Below are 21,701 nucleotides of genomic sequence, written 5' to 3' on the forward strand. Positions count from 1 at the left end.
CCCCAAAGAAACGCTTCCCTCTGGGAGATCTTGGGGAAGAGGTGCGACGGGGTCAGTCCCCATAGCTTGCTTCTCCTTGGACTCACAATACAGTTTATAATGCTCAGAACACCATGTTCCCAACCAGCTCGGTCTCTTTTCTGTTACAAATGTGAAGTAAACAGATTCTACAGCAGCTACAAGTCTGTTACCAAGGCCACTGTATTGATCGGTATAATTAACATTCACAATTCATCTAATCCAGCACGACAAGCCAGCTGGGCTGTTCTCCAGAAGAACGGAACATTGGGAATCTTCATGTTTTGCTTGCTAAGAAGTCTAGTATTCTGAAGCTGGACACTCAAATCTCTGAATTAGGAACTGGAGACCATCTGGCCAACCACAGGAAACTGAATTAGTTACCAGAATAAGTGAACACATCTGCCATCTCTGTGAAGCACCTGTTTTTACTTCCAAAGCTGCAAAATTCGAAAGGTCTCCCTTTCCCTTGAACCCTGTCAAGGTCACATACTTTAAGGAAACGTCACACGCAGAACCCTCAGTGCCAGCCAGCATCTGAACTCCTGGTTAGGACGAGCTCTGGCCCGGTTCCCAGAAGACTGTGGCTCTAAAGAAGGTGTTTTTCAGAGACAAGGGCGCATATAGATTTTGAACATCCAGCTCAGCCTTCAGTTCTGAAGGCAGCCGGGGCTGCAGAACAAGAAGAATCAGAGGTTCGCTCAGCACTGCTGGGCAGAGCTCCATCCAGTCCTTTCAGGACTCCAAAATGAAACTGTTCGACTCACCACTGGTCCCCAAATCTCAAACACCCTAAGAGGAAGCCTCTATCTTTAAATGAAGAGCATGTGAAAGTCAAACTACCGGTTCAACTTTGGGCAGTGTCCCTAATGCTAAGAGTTTAAGAGTTGATGGGGCCCTGGCTGGCATGGCTCACTTGGTTAGGTGTTGTATGGCAAGCGAAGGATCACCAGTTCGATTCCTGGTCAGGGCACGTGCCTGGACTGCAGGCCAGGTCCTTAGTGGGGATGTGCAAAAGGCAACCAATCGATGTTTCTCTCCCACGTAAATGTTTCTCGTCTTCTCTTTCTCCTTCCTTTCCCCTTCCTTTCCCCTTCTCCTCTTTCTCTAAATAAATAAATAAAATCTTAAAAAAAAAGTTTATGGGAAATTCAAGTTACCATTTCCATTGCGCCTAAGGATATCCCTAAGCTTCTAGCCTCCTGCCCTGCGGTTCTTACACTACTGAGCTAAAAAGCTGGGGCCACATGTTCTCAAGTCTCCTGTCTCAACTACTTCTACTAAGGGATCTACTAAGATGCCGGAAGTTCTCGTCAATTTCCCACTGCAGTTCCTGGTCCATCAGCACCCTGTGGGCAAGGTCTACGGTAGAAGAACAGCGCGGCCAACTGAAGGGGACAGTGAGCCACGGCCACCCGGTCAGCCCAGCTCACTCTCTCTGGGGGATGACCACCCTGCAGATTTCACTCACAAACAGGGACCGATGGTATCGTGCGCAGGCACTACCTACAACACGTATGCACAAGGTATGGTCCTTGCTCCCATGTGTTTGGTCTAGAGATACTGATGAAGAATAACATTCAGATAGTAGTCAGTCCTTAAAACAGTTTTAGCACAAAATCTGCCAGTGCCGCTGGCTTCAAGGTGCATCATTCCTGAGACCAGCCCTCAAGGCACTGACGGGGAGTCTCTTGGGCAGCTGAGGAGGATCCCAAGGGGGGAAGGGGGACAAAGAGCACCAACCACCTCAGGCTTCTGAACTACTGCAGATGGAAGAAACAAGCTCCCAGACTCAGCCCGCCCAGTGTCTGACAGCCGCGCTCTAAGCATCCTGTGGTGTGGAGACAGAACAGGTCCCACTTCCAGCACAAGAGCCCCATCCTCCCTTTGTCCAGGTACCACCTGGGAATCAACAACTACTTCGGTGTTCGACAGGTGTCAGCGCTACATAAAGTAACACTTTTGTCAGGGAACACGCTCTTTCTATAGAAAAGACGTTCCAACAGAAACGTCTTTGCTTGGGCTCTTTAAGGACATTTCAAACAGACCAGGGGACTTTTCGGGGTGTAAGAAGGTACTCACTGAACAGCATATAGGCTACGTGGTGTAAGCCAGAGCTGGGCCAGGCAAACCAGGACAGACGGTCGCACGAGGCACACAGGAGGGAGCACACAGAGTAGTACTGACTGAGTGCGGATCCCCTGGACACTCCTGCAGCGCTGTCACTATTGCTCCTTTTACAGATGAGAAATGGAGGTCAGAGTCCATGCCCTTGACCACAGGGATATGCAGTCATAAAAAACGTGAAAGTAGCTAGAATAAAAAGGACAGATCACCTGCAAGGAAACAGTTAGAAGACAGCCGACTTTCACTTGTGATAATTAAGGCCAGCACTAATGAAAACAAACCTTCAAAGTGTTGAGAAAAATATCTGTCAACCTAAAATTGTGTACCCAGTAAAACTGTCTCACAATAGTGAGTGAAAAAGTGATTTACAGAAAATGAAAGGAAAAAAAAATGAGGCTCAGACAGGCTAAGACACTCGTCCAACACATTCAAGTCACGAGTCTATCAGACGGTGGAGACTGAAGGCAAACGTGACTCCCAGAAATCGAGTGCTCCATGCACAGTGCACTACTCCTTAGTTTTAGGAACAAGGAGGGAAAGTTAAAGAAGCTTCACGTAACAGCCAACCGACAGCAGGACAGCAAGAAAACCCTGGACTGAGTCAGAGCGAGGTGTGACAGCGGAGAGAAGAGGGGACCCAAGTCCATGCGAATCTCTGACTCCCGCCGTATGGGAGGTGCTGACCAGAGTCGGGAGGAAGCCTCGTGGTCGGACCATCTTTAACTTGGGGTTCTCGGATTCAGGCTGGAACCAACTCTGGTCTGCGCGCATGTGCTGTTCTTCGTACGTGACAGGGATGCTTCTGACCCACCTCACTATGACGTGTTCTGAATGACTAGACCCAGAATAACAAGGGCCACCCTTCTTTATAAAATTTTAATAACCAAATCCCCAAACTTGATAAGCAGATAGGTATAAAGGAGTCTCCTTCACTGGCCAGTTCCTATAAATAATAGCCCGAGATAGCACTGAAGTGCTTGTTTATGGATCACAAGTACATGAGGTGGCAAAGTAAACTGATTAGGGTCACAGGCAGCTAAGGCTGTACATCTTATGCATCAAAATACATTAAAAGCTTTGTAAACAACTTTACAAGAACGTGACATTGGGCAACATGCACTGGATGCAAATGATGCCTTCCTGATACAACCAACAGTCCCCGTCTATAACAGCATTACAGGAGCTAGCAAGGGATGTCCCCAGCAAGGGACACAGACCACGGACAGACTGGTCTCTGACGAAAGATAAACGTCTACTGAACTTAGAAAAAGTGATATGGAAACTAGTGTCTAACTAACTAAACAGAATCAAGTAAGAAAAAGAAGTAATCCGTATCTGTAGAGAAATCTAAACAAGATAGTATCTTCTTACACATCCGACTCTTGTTCAAACCACACTAAAAACAGGAGCTGCTCTTAAGAGAATCAAGAGATCCTAATGATGTGGAGAAGACAGGAAATGCCGGCCTATTAAATCTCTTTTCAGGGACTCCAAGCACCAATGTCAATGCCATAACAATCCTGAAGAGCAGGGGAAGACCCCAAGTCCGCCGAACAGGGGAGCATCTAAGCAGTTCTCACTGGGGCTCTGCCTGCTATACTTCCTAGTTCAGCTGGCCACTTCCATACATATTTTTCAATCACATAAAGAATATCCTACAAGCAAAAGTAACCTCTTTTGTGTTCCTTCTCTCCTTGCCCCTCTTGTGCTGCTCATAATGATAAATTTCAGGGCAAATTCCTAATGTATTTACTCCAAAGAGTGTCTCCAAGTGATCCGAAGTGTAGAGAAGAGTGAACATCCTGCTAGACCTTCCAGAGAACGTGTTTATTTTAGTAAGTTTCATCAACAAGCTGGAGGTTTGGGTTGACCTTACTGGGGGAGGGGGGGTCAACTTGACACCATGTCCATTTCTAAAGGCACAAGAACTGCTGTTACCTCTAGGACACAAAGGAGCAGAACAAGAGGGATAAACACCCAGTGATTGAACGAGCTGACTTGTCAGGTTCCGCTGGAAACTGTCAACATTAAACAAGGATCCCCTTTAGTTGTGCTGCAATGTACAACTAAAGGGCTCCTTTGTCACCCAAAGTTTCCGGGTCACACCATCTGAAATCAGCAGCCACCGTGAACAAGCCTCACCACGTGAGCCATCTACAGCTATGACTGCCATCCCGCCAGAGTCTCCTCTGAGCATGTGAGCGCCGGTCGTCTTCCTGAGGAATGGGTACGTACTGTTTCCTGTGCCTGCTAACGAGACTAATTCCAGGACTTCCTTCATCCTCGGGCTATGAGCAGGCTGAGAGTGACATGTGATGGTCAGCCTCCTGGACTGTCTTAGCCCTCAGGGTTAACCATATTTTCTGCTTCTTTCTACAGTTTTGACTTCCTATCTATAGCATATGAGTCCCGTGTTAGAAGTAGCTCAAATGCCCACTAAAAAGACAGAGTATGATATACTATTACACCTCTTTTTAAAAACCACTTTTGCTGTATCTTGGTTCCCACCCTCTGCCTATTTCCACTTGCTGCTAACAAAAAGCACTTATTTGGCAAACAAGGCAACTGAGGCACAGACGCTCACCTGCTTCAGGTGCTAGCCATTTAGGTGGCTTGACACCCAGGTGAAGCCTTGAGTTGCACCAACAAGTCCTGTCATCTACACAGCACTGTGGCAGACCCAGGGGCATATACAACTGAGTAAGTTAACAATTAACAGCTGAAGAATCTCAGTACCTATAGTTTTAATGGGGGGGGGGACACCCACTCTTCCCCAAACAAACTGGCATCTGACCGAGGACCATCAAGGTCACCCTGAAGAAACCTACAGCCTCTGACTGGCACCAGAAATGTCTTCATTTCCCGAGGGGCCTCAGGGCTGGGAATGACCCAAGAATTCCTCAGTCTCCAGCCATGCAGGAACCATCACAGGTGAAGGACAGCGCCCGCCATGTGAAGAGGGCTTTTCCTCACACCATTCAGTGGATGCCAAACTACGTTTTTTTCTCTTCTGTTCTCATGCTTTCTCAGGGTATCAACACATGGAAGAGGTACAAAAGGGCCTCCGGTCATGATGTCCAATTCAGCTGAAGTTCTGAAAAAACAGATCACCAAGGACTTGCTGCTGTGACCTTGACTAGTCCTCAACCCACTCATTAACTAAACAAATGCCTTTTATCATCACTAGGGGAGGGGTAATTAGTTATCATAAAGCACTTTAATATAGTGTTGTGTAAGCACTAAGCAATAAATCTGAGAGAGAGCAAGATTGATAAGAAACACGGGGACACATTCACCAGCAAATGGAAACTTCTATGGGCTCTTCCCTCATTCCTAGCCCAGGCTGCTTCCGCCAGCTAGAGGAATATGCGTCTCTAAAATCATCAGTACTTGGCCAGACAATAATACACATGAGCAATAGTCCTCCAGGGAGGAAGAGAGGAAAAGGGATACTTATTCCTGGTAAGTGGCCACACAGACATCTGGATTACTAGTTAGCCAGGTGGGCAATTAACAGTTGAGTACCCATCAGGGGCAGAGCCTGGCACAATGCACACAGTGGTGAGCAGAGTCCTGCCCTTATCGAGTTACAATCTATAATACAAACTTTGTCTTATTAACAGTGGAACTTGCGAGAATAAGGGCTCAGTAAAATAAAGGCAAGTAGGAATAAAGGCGCCTAATCCCTAAGCAAACACACAAAAGACAGGCTTGCTCCTCGGGAGAGGACAAGTTCAGGGAGTTAGGGTACCAGGGCTTCCACCTTCCCCTGCTCATCACAGGTACCACCTTAAGCATTTGGCTTACAAAGGCTGTGCCTGTCCCTAAACCGCAGATTACAGAGGGTCACTGCCCCAAGGAAACAGTCCACTGAACTGAGAGCACTAAAACAAGGTTAGTCAGGCTCCTTAGAATCAAGGGATCTTCCACAACCTTTTAAAAGAGACTGTATTGGTGAGATTCTAAGTTCATGGGAAAATGGAGCAAAAGCACACAACAGCGACCTGCCTTTTCCACCGTGCTTTTGATTTCTGGAGGGTTAGATTAATTTCCTTTTAAGAAAAGTCATCTCTCCCACTTTGGACAGCTTAACTGGTTCAGCTGTAGGAGCCTCAAGGACTATAAGGAGTGCCACAAACCTGGCTTGGTTCAGGGCAAGCAAGCACCGCATGCATCTAACACGGCAGGCAGAGGCGGCCTTGAAACACTGTTTTTAAACCGGTGGGAAATAATTTACCCAGATTCTCACGGGTCTGCAAAGATTCTCCCGTCCACTGCTACCTGGGTGCCAGGTATGTGGACAGAAAGATGTGGTTGGCAGCAAAGGCTCCGAACGCAGGAGCAATCCCGGTTCCGCCACTCTGAGGGCTAGTCAGAATGAAAGTTCCAAAGGTCGCCCTTTAATCTCCACGAGACAATCAGAAGGATGTCCTTTGAGCTCAACCCACAGCACAACAGAGGAGACCCGTTCTGCCTCCCTAAAATCAGTCAGGAATGAGCAATCAATCCTGCTTTCCCACCCACCCGTCCACCGCCACCCCCCGCCCAGCTTTCTTCGCCAGGGATGCCTAAGTGATCTATTCACACGACTGCGATCAACTTGTATCCGTGACAGTGTCTGCCGTCACCAACCCCCAAATGCTAATTGCTTACATCTGTGAAGAGGTGGACACTCATAGAAGGTGAAAATCCTAGTTTTCTTTTTAGTCTCCTGCTGCCCTCATGGTTTTCACCTGCCTAGAAGAGCCAACTCCTGGCATTTTTCTCTCCTGACTCCGGGCTAGCACGCAGTTGTCGGATAAACCGGCTACCGCTCCCAAAGTAGCTCTACCAAATTTGACCCCTCGCCTGGGGGGAGATTGTGTGCACACCCCCATCCCCTGGAGCTGGTCACAGGGGTCAGCTGAGTTGGTTCACCCCTCCCACTCCCGTCTTCAAGGCCCTCCAACCAGGAAAAGTCTGGGGCGAATTTAAGGCCCGGCCCTGCCGGGTTTCAAAAAGATCCCGGAGGATTAGGGCCTAGGGACAAAGGAAAGTGAGGTCAGGGGCGGCCGTTCCAGCTCAGGGTAGGCCTGGGGCGGCTTGCTCGCCACCGTACACCATCCCACTCTTCCCGATCCCCTCAAACCTCGCCCCCGAAGTCGCGACCTAGCTGGAGCGCGGAACTGGCTCGCGCCCCTTCCGCGAGGCCCCGGCCCGGGCCCCCACCGCTACCCAGAGCCCCCGCACCTTCTTGGGCGCCTTGGTGACGGTGGCCATGAAGGAGTACTTCTCGGCGTCCTCAATCTCCTTGGCCTGCTTCAGCTCCTCCCCGACCCCGGGCAGCGGCATCGCGTCAGGCATCGACATTCCCCGGCCGGCCGGGCCCGCTGCTGCCCCGCCGCCCCCGCCTCCTTCCCTCCCGAGCGCACCCCCACCCGCCCGAGCTGCGGCCTCCGACACGCGCTCGCCCACCCTCCCGCCTGGCGCCCCGCGGAGCCGCGTCCGGTGCCGAGATGCTGGGACGGGCGCCGGGTCCGCTCCGCAGTCCAGGGAAGCAGGACAGCGACAGGCGGCAGTAGCCCCAGAAGCAGCAGCGCGGAGCTCCGCGCCGCCACCTCCGCCGCACGCACACACGCACGCAAAGTAAGGGAAGACGGCGGTGACGCCACGTCGGGTACTGGCAGCTCGGAGTAAGGAGGGGTAAGGGGGGGGAAGGGGTGGGGAGAAAAGGCGCTCGGTCCTGACGTCACCACGCTGGACAGAGACGCCCCAAACCACCCTTTATGCTTCCAAGCTGGCTGGATGAGTCGGAGCCTTTGCGGCGCCAGGTGGCGCTATCAGCCCTGGGAGCGGCTCCTGGTTCCTGCAGGGATATCCCGAACTGAGGCGGTCTCTGGGCTGGGGTTCCCAGAAGGCCTCAGAAGGGCGTAACGGGGGTGCTTGGCAGCAAAGACCAGAGCCCCCACACGACTCATCCTGCAGCCATTCGTAACAAACATCTGCGTCTCAAGACATCTCACTTACTCAGTTCCCTTACCCCAGGACCTTTGGATCAGAAGCCCCTTCCCAAGGGGCAGTGTTCGCCTCCTTGACTCTCTAAGGGCGGGCAGACTCAGCAATGTGGTTTCTGCACAACCCTGTGTGACCTCCTCCACCACCATCTCCCCTTAGGCCCTGCCTTATACAGACCTTTAGACCGCAGAGCTGATGTTCTTTGACCTTTGGGATAGGGCTAACCAGTCGGAGGATGGAGGTAGGGGGAGAAGTTTCCAGCCTGAATGGCTTCCCTGCTTCAGCCCGCCCCTCACCCACAACCTAAACATTCATCTCTGCTCTCAATGCCGCGCCCAGGGCGTCCATGGGCCACCCCGTGCTTTTACTGGGCCCTACTATGTGTTGTCCCCATGCTCCGCCCTAGATGGTAAAGACAGCGTGATGCATCTTATGTTTTGCAAGGCTTAGTCCAGCTGGAGAGGTAAAGCCTATTTGTAACCTACTGTCAGCTGAGGTAGTGTGACCCTTGAAATGCAAATTACTTTGGCTTGAACTCCTGTGTGCTGTGGAAAGTCCAATGCCCTCCCCAGCATTTCTGTGAATTACAGGGGGGGTGGAGGGGGGGTTTGATTTTTGTGGTTATCTCTGGCTCTAGTTTTCTGCCTCATCAAAGTTTTATTCAGTATTCTGGTCTTGAGGCTGTTTCGTTAGTTCCTGCCATCAATTCGCAAAGGGAACACAGCCCTGTTCCTTCCACCCCCCACCCCGACTCCAAAACAACCACAAAAATAATGCTGTAACATGTAGCAGAACTTTTAATGAAATTTGTTGGCCACAGGGGAGGGATTACATCACACAGAAAACAATTTAAAGTCACATTTTTGAAATGTTCTGAAAAGTTATTTTGGTTATCCAGTCACCTGGGAATGCTCACTGGTCACACCACCGGGCAAAGCTCCCTGGACCATTGTGCTGATCCAACTTTCTTCCCCCTTCCTACTCCCTTTACACCCGGCCTTCTTACCTCCCTTCCTTGATTGACTCTGGGAAACCAGATTCCTCTCTCCTGCGCTGAGAATTCAAATCTTACCAATGTTTTTTTCCTAAATTCCCCCGCAAGCCCACCTTTTTATATCCTGAGGTGTCTGACAGGGCCAAGTCTTTGGAGAAAGAAGTTGTGGTTTGAAGCAACATTTTCCCCACTGATTTATGTTCCAGGTTGGAGAGAGTGTGAAACCCTTGCCTCTGGGGCCCCAAAAGTCTTAGTCACAGAAGCCCATGTTCCAACCACCCAGCCCCACAGGGCCATCTATTTGAAGCAGCCGGAGGAAGCGCCTAGAAGGATGTCCTGCTTCTGCAGAGCCCAAGCTTAACTGTTAGGATTCTCTCATCTGACCACTCTTTCAACCCCCTTGATTCCTCTCTCTATGGGCTACTCCCGTAGCATAAGGGACAGAAAGATGGGGCACCAGAACACCAGGTTCATCCAGCAGCGCCAGACTGGAACCTTTCTCCTCCTCTCCCAGCTGGAGCCAGAAGCCACGCCTGCCCACCCAGGGCACTTCAGGCATGTGGGCTGAAGTAGCTTTCATTCTGCGGGTTTGCTGGAACCGTCGTCAGAGGCCGGGGATCAGAGCTGCCTGCTCAGGGAGCAGAGGTTGAGCCAGCTGGGGCAGAGGTGAAACTCCACATCCTCGGAATAGGAAAACACATGGCTTAAGTTTGCTTATTTAACAATTAAATAAAAGCATAGGCGTGCCTGTCCTTTGGATTTTATCTTTAATCCCATTATCAGAGAGGGTAGTATTCAGACAGCGAGGTTTGGCCTCCCTTTTACTCCTGAACCTGACTGGAGGGAGTTCCAGGTTTTCCCAAACACGCAGCTCACCTGTGGGGCAGCTGAGGACGCGGAAGACAGGGCCCGGCCTAGAGGCAGCAGTACCTTTGCAGGCTGAGCCAAGGAGACTGACAGGTTCAGGTCCACTTACCTGGCTGGTTGGCCTGCCCACGGGGGCACCGGGGAGGCTGACCTAAGAGCATTGGGAGTGCTTCCGCTGGAAGGCGGTGGGGGTAGAGGGGCGGGGGGGCAGGAGGCCAGGGCCCAGGGCCCAGGGCACTCCTGGGTGTAGGTGGCTGTCCTCCCTCCTACCCTGTGTGGGCTGGAGTTCAAAGAGCTCACCCAGCCAGGGAGGGTGATGACATAACATAGTGAGAGCCATTTCTCGCTTTCCCCATCACCCCTAGATGACCCCACACGGCCCAGCAGCGGGGCTGCCTCTCAAGGATGCCCAGCCTGACCTGTGGTCAGACCCCTCCCCCTGCACCATCTGCCTGACTCAGCGCTTCTGCACAGGTTCAGGGGCGGCGTCAGGGCCCACCCCCTGAGGGGCACAGTCCACGTGTGGGTCAGAGATGGGGGGGCCAGGTGTGAAAAGAGCAGAGACCCAAGGACCCGCGCAGCGCACCTGTTGAGTGTGATGGAGGCGGGGTGGGGGGAAGGAGGCCCCAAAGGGCCCTGAGCTGCTGGAGAAAGGAGTAGCTGGAGGGCAGAGGTGACTCAGGGAAATGTCACCAGAATGTGGTGGGCTTGGTCTGGTTAATCAAATTCACTCTTTTGTCTACCCCGAAAATTACCCTTCACGTTCATCCTTTTTATTAATGCATAACATATGCATCAAATACTGAAGATACGGCAGTCACAGTGCTGGATATTGGACTGCAGAGATGAATGAAGCGAATGGAAGCCGTTGTCTGCCTGGGGTGGGGTAGGTGGGCGGGGTGGGAGCGAGAATAAAGGGATGAGCCGAAAGTTGACCTTGACAGATAAGCAGCTGGGCCACGTAGGGAAGGGATTTTAGGCTGAAGGAATAGCACTTGAGAAAGGGCAGGGCGGCAAAACAGCTCCCATTTTACGGGAACTAAATATTTTAGTATGGGTGGGGCAAAGGGTGTGAAATAGGGCAGAGTGAGAGCTGAAGCCAGGGCCAGTTCTGCAGAATCTGATAAGTGGTAATGGATGGTGGTGACTGTCACTAGGACAGGAAATAGAGGAGGAGGAGGAGGAGCAGGTCAGAGGGGAGCAGTCACTGAGATAAGGGGTCCGGGTAAGACAGGTTGAGTTTGATCTGTCTGTGGAGTGCACTGTGTCTAGGTCCCTGGGGAGCAGAGGTTGGTGCCTTTCACGCCCTCCTACTCCCTGCAGGCTACTCACCCCTCCCCATCCCAGAACAAGACTGTTCTCTGTACACCCTCCACCTTCCAGAGGCCTGGTCCCACTTCAGTCCTCGGAAATGGAAGGCACAGAGAGATTGCAGATCTTGCGTGACATCCCATGTTCTTTCTGCCCCACAACTGCCACAGTGCCCAGCTCTGGGAAGCACCAGTGACGTTGCTAATGTCAACGTCACTGGCCCCAAGGGGCTCCCAGCTGCAGCTCTGAGGCTCTCTGGGTGCTGGCTCCCCAGGGCATGCCAGCCTCTGCCTTCCCACAGCTCCCAGCTCCCCACGTCCAGCCTCCCAGCCCCCACCCTCTGTAGTTCCAGCCATTTCCAGAAGTTGGGCAGTCCCCTAAGGATGGAGAACACTCCTCCTTCTCTGCTTGTTATGATTATTATTTATTTTGCTATGTATTATTGTTTTGCTTGTTATGATATTTATTTTGCTATGTATTATTGTTTTGAGCACAATCTTAATAGGCAAAAAAAAAAAAATCCCGATGAGGATTTTTTAAAAAGTCTCTGTATCTCTCTCCGTCAACTTCTGGTTCTGCTGCAGATGCTCACTCTGCTACACTTGCCATCAGCATGTCCGTCTGTGTTCTGCTTTGATCAAATCACAACATTTCAGAACTCATTACCCCCCACCGACACTGTTTACATGCTCGTCAGCGTGTCCCAGTTGCTCCCTCCCATTGCCATAGGAGTTTGCTTAATGGTTTTCCTATTGTTTTCCTCTTTGAGCTGTTTCCAACTTGGTGCAATATAAACAGAGTGTGTGTCGGGGCGGGAACCAGAGGAGGAATGGCTTTCAGGCAAAGGAGACAAGGCTGAGCCACAGCGCCAGGTCCTGTCAGAGAGAAGCAGCAAAGGTGCCAATAGTGGGGCCAGGTGTCCAGGCTGGTACGCAGGGTCTGGGTGGGTGGAGGGGACACTGTGTGGCTGTAGCAGCGGTGTCTGGCCTTTTGGCATCTCTGGGCCACACTGGAAGAAGAGTTGTCTTGGGTTACACATTAAATACATTGCAACATATAATCACACACACACACACACACACACACACAATCTCATGTTTTAAATAAATTTACGATTTTGTGTTGAGCCACATGTGGCCCGTGGGCTGCAAGCTAGACATCCTCTGCTAAGGGGACATAAGGTGCAGCCCCCAGAACTCATGACAGCTGACTCATGGGGAGGCTGCAGGCCATGGAGGGAAGCCAGGCCTCTGGGCAGACAGAGACGTGGCCTCAAGTCTTGACTCTGCCCCCAGCTTGGGCCCTGGAAGCTGGGACCTGTCTGGGCCTCTGTTTCCTCGTGCAAAGTGGGGTGACAGCTTTACTTCTGGGGCTGGAGGGGGTCCCATTCCACAATATAATGACCATAAAAGAGCTTTGAACAAGTTACGAGTATTGTGCAAATGTAAGTTCCTGAGACGTGAATTGTGCTAAAAATCTGGAGGGAAAAGGAGTTCTTGTTATGCATTTGGAATCCCCTCTGTGCCCTACTTCCCAGAAGGACAAGAAGATGCAAGGACCCTGCTGGCTGCAGGGGACGGCTGTCATTGCTGGTGCAGAGCTCGTCTGTGCCAGGATGGCACTACCTTGAGAAGGTGGGCTGGGATTGCCCCAGCCATGAGCTCCAGCCACCGCCCGCCCCAGCCCGGCCCCCAGAGCTGGCTCCTGTGTGGCCAGCAGCCCCTCAAAGCATCTTCAGACACTTTACTCTGGCTGGTACCAGAAATCCTGCTACATCTTCCTTCAGTGCTCAAAGCTGCAGGGGGATAACGGAAGGCGGAGAAGGCATCCAGGAATTACGAACAGTGTCCAGGGAAATCTATTCCTGATGATTGTGTTACTTTGTGTATTTTTTCTGTGTCTGTGGGCACATGTGTGTGTGTGGTGAGGAGTTTACCACAAAAGCTGACTGACTGCCGAAATTGTGAAGCTGGCCGTGGCCTCTGCCTGGTCTCTGTTGTCCAGTTATTTACTGAGCACCACCTTTGCGTCAGGAGCTGGGCTAGATGCCAGGGAGGCTGCCGTCCACAAAAGGGATGTAGTTCCTGCCCTCACAGGGCTTAGAGTCAATAGCAGGACTTTGTCACAAAATGTGGGCACCGCTAATATCTTTGCAGAAAGGGGTCCTCTCCTGACTCTCTCCTGTACCCCACCCTTGCAAAATCCTTCTCAGAAATAAATGGCATGCTCTCCTTGCCCCTGAGATTGTGCCAGACCCTAAGGTAGGGACACCTGTCCCCATCTTGAGTGCAGATCAACACATCCACCCTTGGAATTGCCCTGAGTCATGTAGAAGTTTCTGGAATACTGGGATCCTGGCAGATACCCTGTCCCTAGGCAATAGAGAGTGGGCTGGTGAGGTGGGGGTGCTGGGGTGCCAGGATCAGGCACTGCATTGCCTGTGTGTGCTCCTCACAGGCATGGTCCCCACCCCCCGCCTGCCACCTAGCTCTAGGGCTGGGACTGGTCCAGGAATTGGCAGACACGAGAGGTTGGCCACACCGATGAGGCACCCCGTTGAGGGTTACCAGAAGGGTTTGCCTTGACCAGGAAGATGCGGGGGGCTGGATGGAGTGGGACAGGCAGATGTGGCACCTTCCCGAACCTTGGGTGGCCAGGGTCTTGCCTGCTTTGGCCCAGAGGCCCTGCCCTGCCTCTCGTTTGTTGGAGCTGTTGGTTGTGCGGAGGCTGCCGCTGGGTGGGAGCCCGCCTTCCTCGCCCTCTCTGGTGTGCAGGGCGGGTCCCATTGCATCACCCTTGGAGCCTCTATTCCTGCCTTTCCAGCCAGCTGGGCCCCTGGAGGAGGGACTCTCCTTGTTTTTCAACAAGCCATTAACCATTTCACCCTCCTGGTCTTTCCTATGGCCAACCTGGGTTCCCAAGGCTGTCTCTTACATCCGCCTGTCCCGATCTTGAAAGCTTCACTTCTGGTCTGTGGGGACACCTGGGGCAGCCTCGGAAGGGCTGAAGGCCCCACCTGACCCAGTGGCAGCTCAGCCTCCGGCCCGGGAAAAGAGTTAACCTCCCTCACCCCCACCCTCAGCATGTGTCCCATTCTGCGGCGGTGAGGGAAGACTCCTTGGCCCGTAGCATGAGCTCATGGCCCTTCCACACTCCAAACAGAGCCCAGACAAAGAGTCAACACTGCACGCTAGACCAAGAGCGAGCCCAGGGCCCAAGTCAGGGACTGGAAGCTTGGACGTCGGCCTCTCTCCACAGCCCCTCTGACTGTTTCCTACAGACCCACTTGGACCCCTGCCCTCTGTGCAGTCACCTGGGGACAGAATGGGTGGAGCGAGGGTACCAAAGGGCCCGCGTCTGATAGAAGAGTGTCCCAAGTACACAGTGTTTCCTGCTTCTGTAGGGGCTGGGCGAGGAGGAGGTGGGGCAGGCGAGGACGAGGGGGGCGCAGAGAGGCCTCCAGCCACTGAAGCCTCAGTCCTGCTAGTCCTTTTATCTCACAGCCCCAACGCTGCCTGCGCCACCCTCCCACTCCAGGGCCTGAAATAGCCTAAGACTCCATCCAAGCCAAGGCCCAGGGCCCACTTTTAGCTCCACAAACACTTGGCTGCACCTTCACTGGCAGAGTCCTGGCCTAGGTCTTGGGGGGGGGGATTCAGCAATGAACGAGGCCCAGCCTCTGCCTGCAGGGAGCTTGCAAAGTACATGCAGTTCACTGCCCTCGAAGGCATACACCCCAAGGAGAGAGGTTTTTGTTGATTCTTAAAGGATGATTAGGGTGTCAACAGTCAGAAAAGAGGGGTGCTCATTCTAGGGGAACAGCCAAAGCACAGACTATGGCAGTGCAAGCCTGTTCTGGAACATTGCCCGCAGTCTGATTGGACTGGAGCACATGGGAAGATATTAACCTGCTTATGGTTTCCATGGATATGTCATTTAATCTGCCAGGGAGTTTGTCTAGACTCGGCCATAGGCCGAGGGCTCCCAAGGGGCAAAGACCTACTGGTTCCTAGATCTGTCCAGACCAGCACAGGGAGGCAGAGACAGGTGAAGAAGCGGGAGTATAAAGACATTAGTGATTCAAGCAACTGATTAATGATTAGTGACTAAGGACCAGAACCAGGGTCCCTACCCTTATCTGTCTTGGCCCAGGTCAAGTCCCTTAAGCCACAGAGCTGACTGACCCAGCAGAACTTGTCACCCCTAAAAGGCATTGAGGACATTGGAGTGAACAGCCAGTGATCATGCAGGAACACAGATTTAGCCACGTGAATGCGCCTCACAGGGTTGCCCATAAGAAAGGAAGGACTAGCTCCATGACGCCGGATGGAAAAGAAATGCCAACCAATATTCTTTATTTTTCCAAGCTGGTGAGACGTTTAATAACACATACCCTTATTGGGGCTTTCTTCCTTGGCTTCTACAATGAAAACAAAACAAAACAAAACAAAACCCAGAAATCCCCAGATTCATAAACAAAGGGCTGGATCTTGTGAACTGGGGCAGCTGGTCCTTAATCAGGGCAGATGACCAGAGTGTGGCTGCTCCTCCCGCCGCCGGTGAAGGCTGGTCCTTCCTGTCTGCGGGAACTGCTTCCCCAGGCAGGCTGCTGAGCTGCCCACTCACACTGGCCTCTCCCAGCAGCTGACCACCTAGTGGTTTTTTTTTTCCCCAGCCTCCTCCTCACAGCCATCTCCCTACCGGGTTTTGGCATCCTGAGAGGTGGGCGGGTGTATGTATTCCAGTGAGATCTCAACCGCTGCCACTTGGGGATGCTGGCGATGCCCCTCCCTTTTCTGTGGAGGGAAGCTGCTACCCCACAGGTGAGGCTACTGTACTCCCCATTGGAAAACCAGCTCCATCCGCTTTGACTTCCAGGGCGGAAGCTCTGGCTGCCCTCCTGGGAGGATGTGGGAAAAATACTTCACATTCTTTTGTAAAGAATTCACAGCTAAGAAAACCAGCTATGGCTGATTTATCAATCAGGCTGTTCTGCCACATTCATGTTCTGTTAACCGCCCTGTTCAACTTCCTATAGCAAAAGGAAAGTTCAGCAGGAGGCAACCAAAAATATGGCAAAGGCAACCCTGGGCAACCAGGTGGGCGACTGGACAGTGGTGTGGAATCCTGGCCACGACGGAACTGCCCACTGAAAAGACAGCTTTGAAAGCAGCACTACAGAGTGAACCGGTTCAGTCACGAATGTCAAATGATACATTTCGTCAAAGAAAAAAGAGCCAGAATACCAGAACACCAGAATACTCTACGTCCTCTGAGTGGGGCAAGGTTACTGGTCATTTTTCTTTACTCATTTGAGCTTGTTCTCATATTCTAAAAACTCTACAGTGAGTGCATGTTACCTTTTTGTGCTGAGTGAAGAAAAATTAATTTTCAATGATGAAAATAATGCATCCTCTTAACAGAACTAAGCAACAGGTGGATACACCGCAGAAGTGAAGACGCTCCTTTGCCACTGGCCAGCCCCTCTTGTGACAGTTTCTCGGCGAGGTCCAGATAAGGTGCCTGCCTCGTTGGGGGCCTTGTCAGGATCAGGCGAGTTAATACATGAAAGGTCCTGGAGCTGTGCCTGGCCCGTAATGAGGGACGCACGAGTTTTACCTCTCTGAATGCAGTTATTGTTTAACCCCCTATTCTACTCTGCAGACACCCCTTTACATCAGGACTCTGTCAACTGAATACTTAGAAAAAATTTAAATTATTTTTTTAAATGAGACAAAATCCACGAATAGCTGACTTTTTGTCTGTTTCTCCCCTCGGTTGGAGAGGGGCTGTCTGGTGGGAAATTCCTCCTTCTTTGGCTTTCACTCTCGTGACCTGGGCTGGCCTCTTCCGGGGGCCTCAGGTGGGCGACATGTTCCCCTAATAGCTGAACTACAGTCATCCCCCCTTATCCGCAGGGAATATGTTCCAAGACCCCCAGGGGATGCCTGAAACCGTGGATGGTACCAAACCCTATTTACACTATGTTTTTCCTATACATACACACCTCTCCACTTAAAGGAAGCACTTTATGGCCTCTCTTAGGCATATTTCAATTCTAATGTTAATTCGGCCTATTCTGAGTCAGCATCACAAGGCTGACACTTTGGGGCCATGATTGGGTACAATAAGCGTGACTTGAAAACGAGCACAGAGACACCATGACAGTGGCCCCGATAACTGAGATAAGAAGTTAGTGGGGTCGGTGGCGCACACAGCACAGAAATGCTGGGCCAAGTACTGAATCCCACGCCGGGCAGGACAGAGCTGGGGGGCGGGAGTGTTTGCCACGTTACTCGAACTGCATGCAATTTAATGCTTATGAATTGTTTACTTCTGGAATTTTCCGTTTAATACTTTTGGACCACAACTAACTGCAGGTAACGGAAACCACGGAAAATAGCACCATGGATTGGGGGAGACAACTGTATTTACACCGTTCTGGAGGAGAAAGAAGCAGAAATGTCCTAAGACCCCTAGAAATCGCCATAGTTCTGAATTGCACAGGAGCCTTAACTCACCTGGTCAGCAGATTTTGTCCCGTCCCAGGTGTGGCTGCAAAACGGAAGAGGAAGGAAAGAGATCAGGCTGAGAGTGCAGCTGTAGGAAAATGTCAACCTGTGTTGCATCAGCAGGGAAGACTAGTTTTATTAACTGGCAATAAGATAGTGAGATTACAAAAGTTGGTTATCGCCGCAGTTAACATTGCCGCCATCTGTATTTTGGATTCAGGAGCAAAACATAAATGAAATTATATCCAATTCACAGCAAATGCCACTGGCTCAGAATCCAGAAAATCTTTTTTTTTTTTTAAAGATTTTATTTATTTATCTTTAGAGGGGAAGGGAAGGAGAGAGGGAAAAAAAAATCAATGTATGGTTGCCTCTTGTGTGTCCCCTGCTAGGGACTGGCCTGCAACCCAGCCATGTGCCGTGACTGGGAATTGAATTGCAGTTCTTTGGTTCCCAGGCCTGCGCTCAATCCACTGAGCTACACCAGCCAGGGCCAGAAAGTGTCTTAACTGGGATGTTTGTAGGATCCTTATAATTTCTTAGGTTTTATCTTTTTTAAAAGAAAAGATTGGGCCCTGGCTGATGCGGCTCAGTGGATTGAGTGTTGGCCTGGGAACCAAAGGGCCACTGGTTCGATTCCCAGTCGGGGCACATGCCTGACTTGTGGGCAGTGTCCCCAGTAGGGGGCACATGAGTGGCAACCACACACTGATGTTTCTCTCCCTCTCTTCCTCCCTTCCTTCCCCTCTCTATAAATAAATAAATAAATAAACAAACAAATAAATAAAATCTTAAAAAGAAAAAATAAGACTGATATACCATGCCAGTGGGTTTATCCACGGAGAGTAGGGCTTGTTCAATATTTGAAAACCCTTCAATGTAATTCCCACATATGTCATTTGATTAAAAAAGGAGCATGATTATAGCAATTGATACATAGAAAGCATTTGACAAAATTCAACATCTGTTTATAATTTTAAAAAGAAATAAAAGGCATATGAATTGGAAAGAAAGAAAATTGTCCTTATTTACAGAGAAGCCCAAACAATTATACACACAAAATACCCAATCTAGACCCAATAAGCGAGTTTAGCAAGACAGCAGAATGTAAGGTCAACTCTTAAAAATCAATCATATTTTGCCCTGGCTGGGATAGCTCAGTGGATTGAGCTCTGGCCTGTGAACCAAGAGGCCACCAGTTCAATTCCCAGTCCAGGGCACATCCCTGGGTTGTAGGCCAGGTTCCCCAAGTCAGTGCACTTGAGAGGCAAATACACATTGATGTTTCTCTCCCTCTCTTTCTCCCTCCCTTTCCCTCTCTCTAAAAATAAATAAATAAAATCTTTAAAAAAATATGCACATGAGCAGATACCTTTAAAAATAAAATTAAAAAATCATATTCCTTTATACTAGCAATAAAAACTGGAAACCATAATTCAAATAAAAAATGATATCATTTACAATAGCTTAAAATGAAATATTTAGATATAAATCTTCTAAAACATATATAAGCTCTATATGCTGAAAAGTATAAAACACTGATGAAAGAAATCTCCTAGATAAAAGGAGAGGCTTATCATGTTCATGGATTAAATGACTCAATAGGGTACAGATTTGATTCTCTCCTAATTAATAAACAGAACTCAGGTCAACTCACAACTTTAGCAGATTTTTGGTAGATATACATAAACTGATTCTAAAACTTACACAGAAAAGCAAAGGAACTAGAATAGCTAAAACAACTTTAACTTTATCTTTACCTAACTCATTCCTTCTCAAATGTTCTCCATATTTTAACATTTAGATTCAACTTTTTAATCTATATCATTTTCCTTCTTTCTGAAGAACTTCTTTTAACATTTTTGGCAAGTCAGATCTACTGGCAACAAATATCCTCAATTTTTGTTTGTCCAATAGAGTCTTTATTTTTCTTTTACCTTTGAAGGATAATTCCACAAGGTACAGAATTCTAGGTGGACTTTTTTTTTCCTCTTTCTTTCTCAACACTTCAAGTATTTTGCTCTATTATCTTCTTGCTTTCATGGTTCCTGAGAAGTAAATACCTTTTTTTCCCCAAAGATTTTATTTGTTTATTTTTAGAGAGAGGGAAAGAGAAGGAGAAAGAAAGGGAAAGAAACATCAATGTGTGGTTGTCTCTCATGTGCCCCCTACTGGGGACCTGGCATGTGGCCTAGACTGGGAATCGAACCAGCAACCTTCTGATTTGCAGGCCTGCACTCAATCTACTGAGCTACACCAGCCAGGGCTAATACCTATCTTTAATCCTCTATGGGCAGAGTGTTTTGTTCTCTGTCTTCTTACAAGATTTTTTGCATCTTTGATTTTTATGTAGTTTGAATATGATATGCTTAGGTGTGGGTTTTGGGGCATTTATCCTTCCTGGAATTCTCTAAGCTTCCTGGATCTGTGGTTAGGTATCTGATATTGATTTGGGGAAAGTTCTCAGTCATGACTGCTTCAAATATTCCTTCTGTTCTTTTCTTTTTCCTCTTTTGATATTCTATACATTATGCAAATGTAACCTTTTTTATAGTTGTCCCACAGTTCTTGGCTATTCTGTTCATTTTTTAAATTTCAGTATTTTTTCTCTTTGATTTTCAGTTTTGGAAGTCTCTACCGACATAGTCTCAAGTGCAGAGATTTTTTCTCCCCAGCAATGTTCCTCTACTAATGAGCCCACTGAGTGAATTCTTTATGACTGTTACTGTGTATTTGACCTATAGCATTAAAAAGATTCTTTCTTAGACCTTCCATCTTTTTTGTTTATATTACCCATCTGTTCTTGCATGTTGTCTATTTTTTCCATTAGCATGCTTAGCATATTAATCACAGTTGTTTTAAATTCCTTGTCTGATAATTCCCACACTCTCTGCCCTGGATGAGTCTGGTTCTTATGCTTGCTCTGTCTCTTGACACTGTAACTTTTGCCATTGGTATGCCTTGTAAGTTTTTGCTGTTGTTGAACGCCAGACATGGTCTATTGGGAAAAAGCAGCTCAGCAAACAGTGGTAGTGAGGTGCGGGGGAAGGGGAAGTGTTCTGTAGTCCTACAGCCGGGTCTCAGTTTTTCAGTGAGTCTGGGCTGGAACTTCACAAGCGCTTCTCAGTGGGAAGCGCTTGTCCCCTTAGGTGGGACGAGATGGCTAAAGTGGGCTGGCATGGATGTTTCCTTCTCTAGGTTGATCAAGCTCTGCTAAAACCTCAACAGGTTAGGCTCTGGTAAAATAGTAATAGCTTCTCCTGAAAGCAGGCCTTGTTAAGAAGAACAGGATACTCGGGCATATTTTATTTTTTTAATTATATTTTATTGATTATGCTATTACAGTTGTCCCATTTTTGTCTCCCCTTTATTGCCTTCCACTCTGCAACCCCGTCCCTCCAGCATCCCCCCACCCCTTAGTTCATGTCCATGGGTCATACATATCAGTTCTTTGGCCTCTTCATTTCCTATACTATTCTTAACCTCCCCCTGTCTATTTTGTACTTGCCAGTTAGGCTTCTTATTCCCTGTACCTTTCCCCCCATTCTCACTCCTCCCCCTCCCTGTAGATAACCCTCCATGTGACCTCCACTTCCCTGATTCTGTTCCAGTCTCTGGCATATTTTAACACTGTCCCTTTTCCCCTCCCACTGCCAGAGCCTGAGGGCATTTTCTCTGTGAGAACCAGGTAGAGCTCTTGGGGCCAAAATTCACAAAGCTTGGGATGCCCCTATGACTGATCTCACCTCGCCCCACCCCACCCCCCGCTCCAGTAGTTTTAAACACAGACTTGTTCGCACTGAGCCCCCAGCCATTTGTCCATGAGAGTTTAGGTTTTCCTGCTCTGCTGCTGGTTCCCACAGAGCTTTCTGTTCATG

The 21,701-nt window shown here is 49.5% G+C and overlaps 2 protein-coding genes across 3 annotated transcripts in view; one reads left to right on the top strand and one right to left on the bottom strand.

Annotated features, from left to right (window-relative positions):
- The window catches only part of AHCYL1 (adenosylhomocysteinase like 1), a 32,832-nt gene extending 25,289 nt beyond the window's left edge, over positions 1-7,543 (bottom strand). Inside the window, exon 1 of one of the 2 annotated variants that reach the window (XM_037152406.2) lies at positions 7,375-7,543. In XM_037152406.2, coding sequence (XP_037008301.1) covers positions 7,375-7,494 — 120 coding nt within the window. In that variant the 5' untranslated portion in view covers positions 7,495-7,543. The remainder of the gene's footprint in view (positions 1-7,374) is intronic. The other variant, XM_037152408.2, reaches the window with a different exon arrangement.
- Positions 1-21,701, top strand: part of GSTM3 (glutathione S-transferase mu 3) — a 229,726-nt gene that overhangs the window by 52,771 nt on the left and 155,254 nt on the right. The gene's annotated exons all lie outside the window — the stretch shown is intronic.

Source organism: Artibeus jamaicensis, unplaced genomic scaffold (genome assembly GCF_021234435.1).
Source record: "Artibeus jamaicensis isolate MK-2021 breed Jamaican fruit bat unplaced genomic scaffold, CSHL_Jam_final scaffold_1689, whole genome shotgun sequence".
Lineage (NCBI taxonomy): Eukaryota > Metazoa > Chordata > Mammalia > Chiroptera > Phyllostomidae > Artibeus > Artibeus jamaicensis.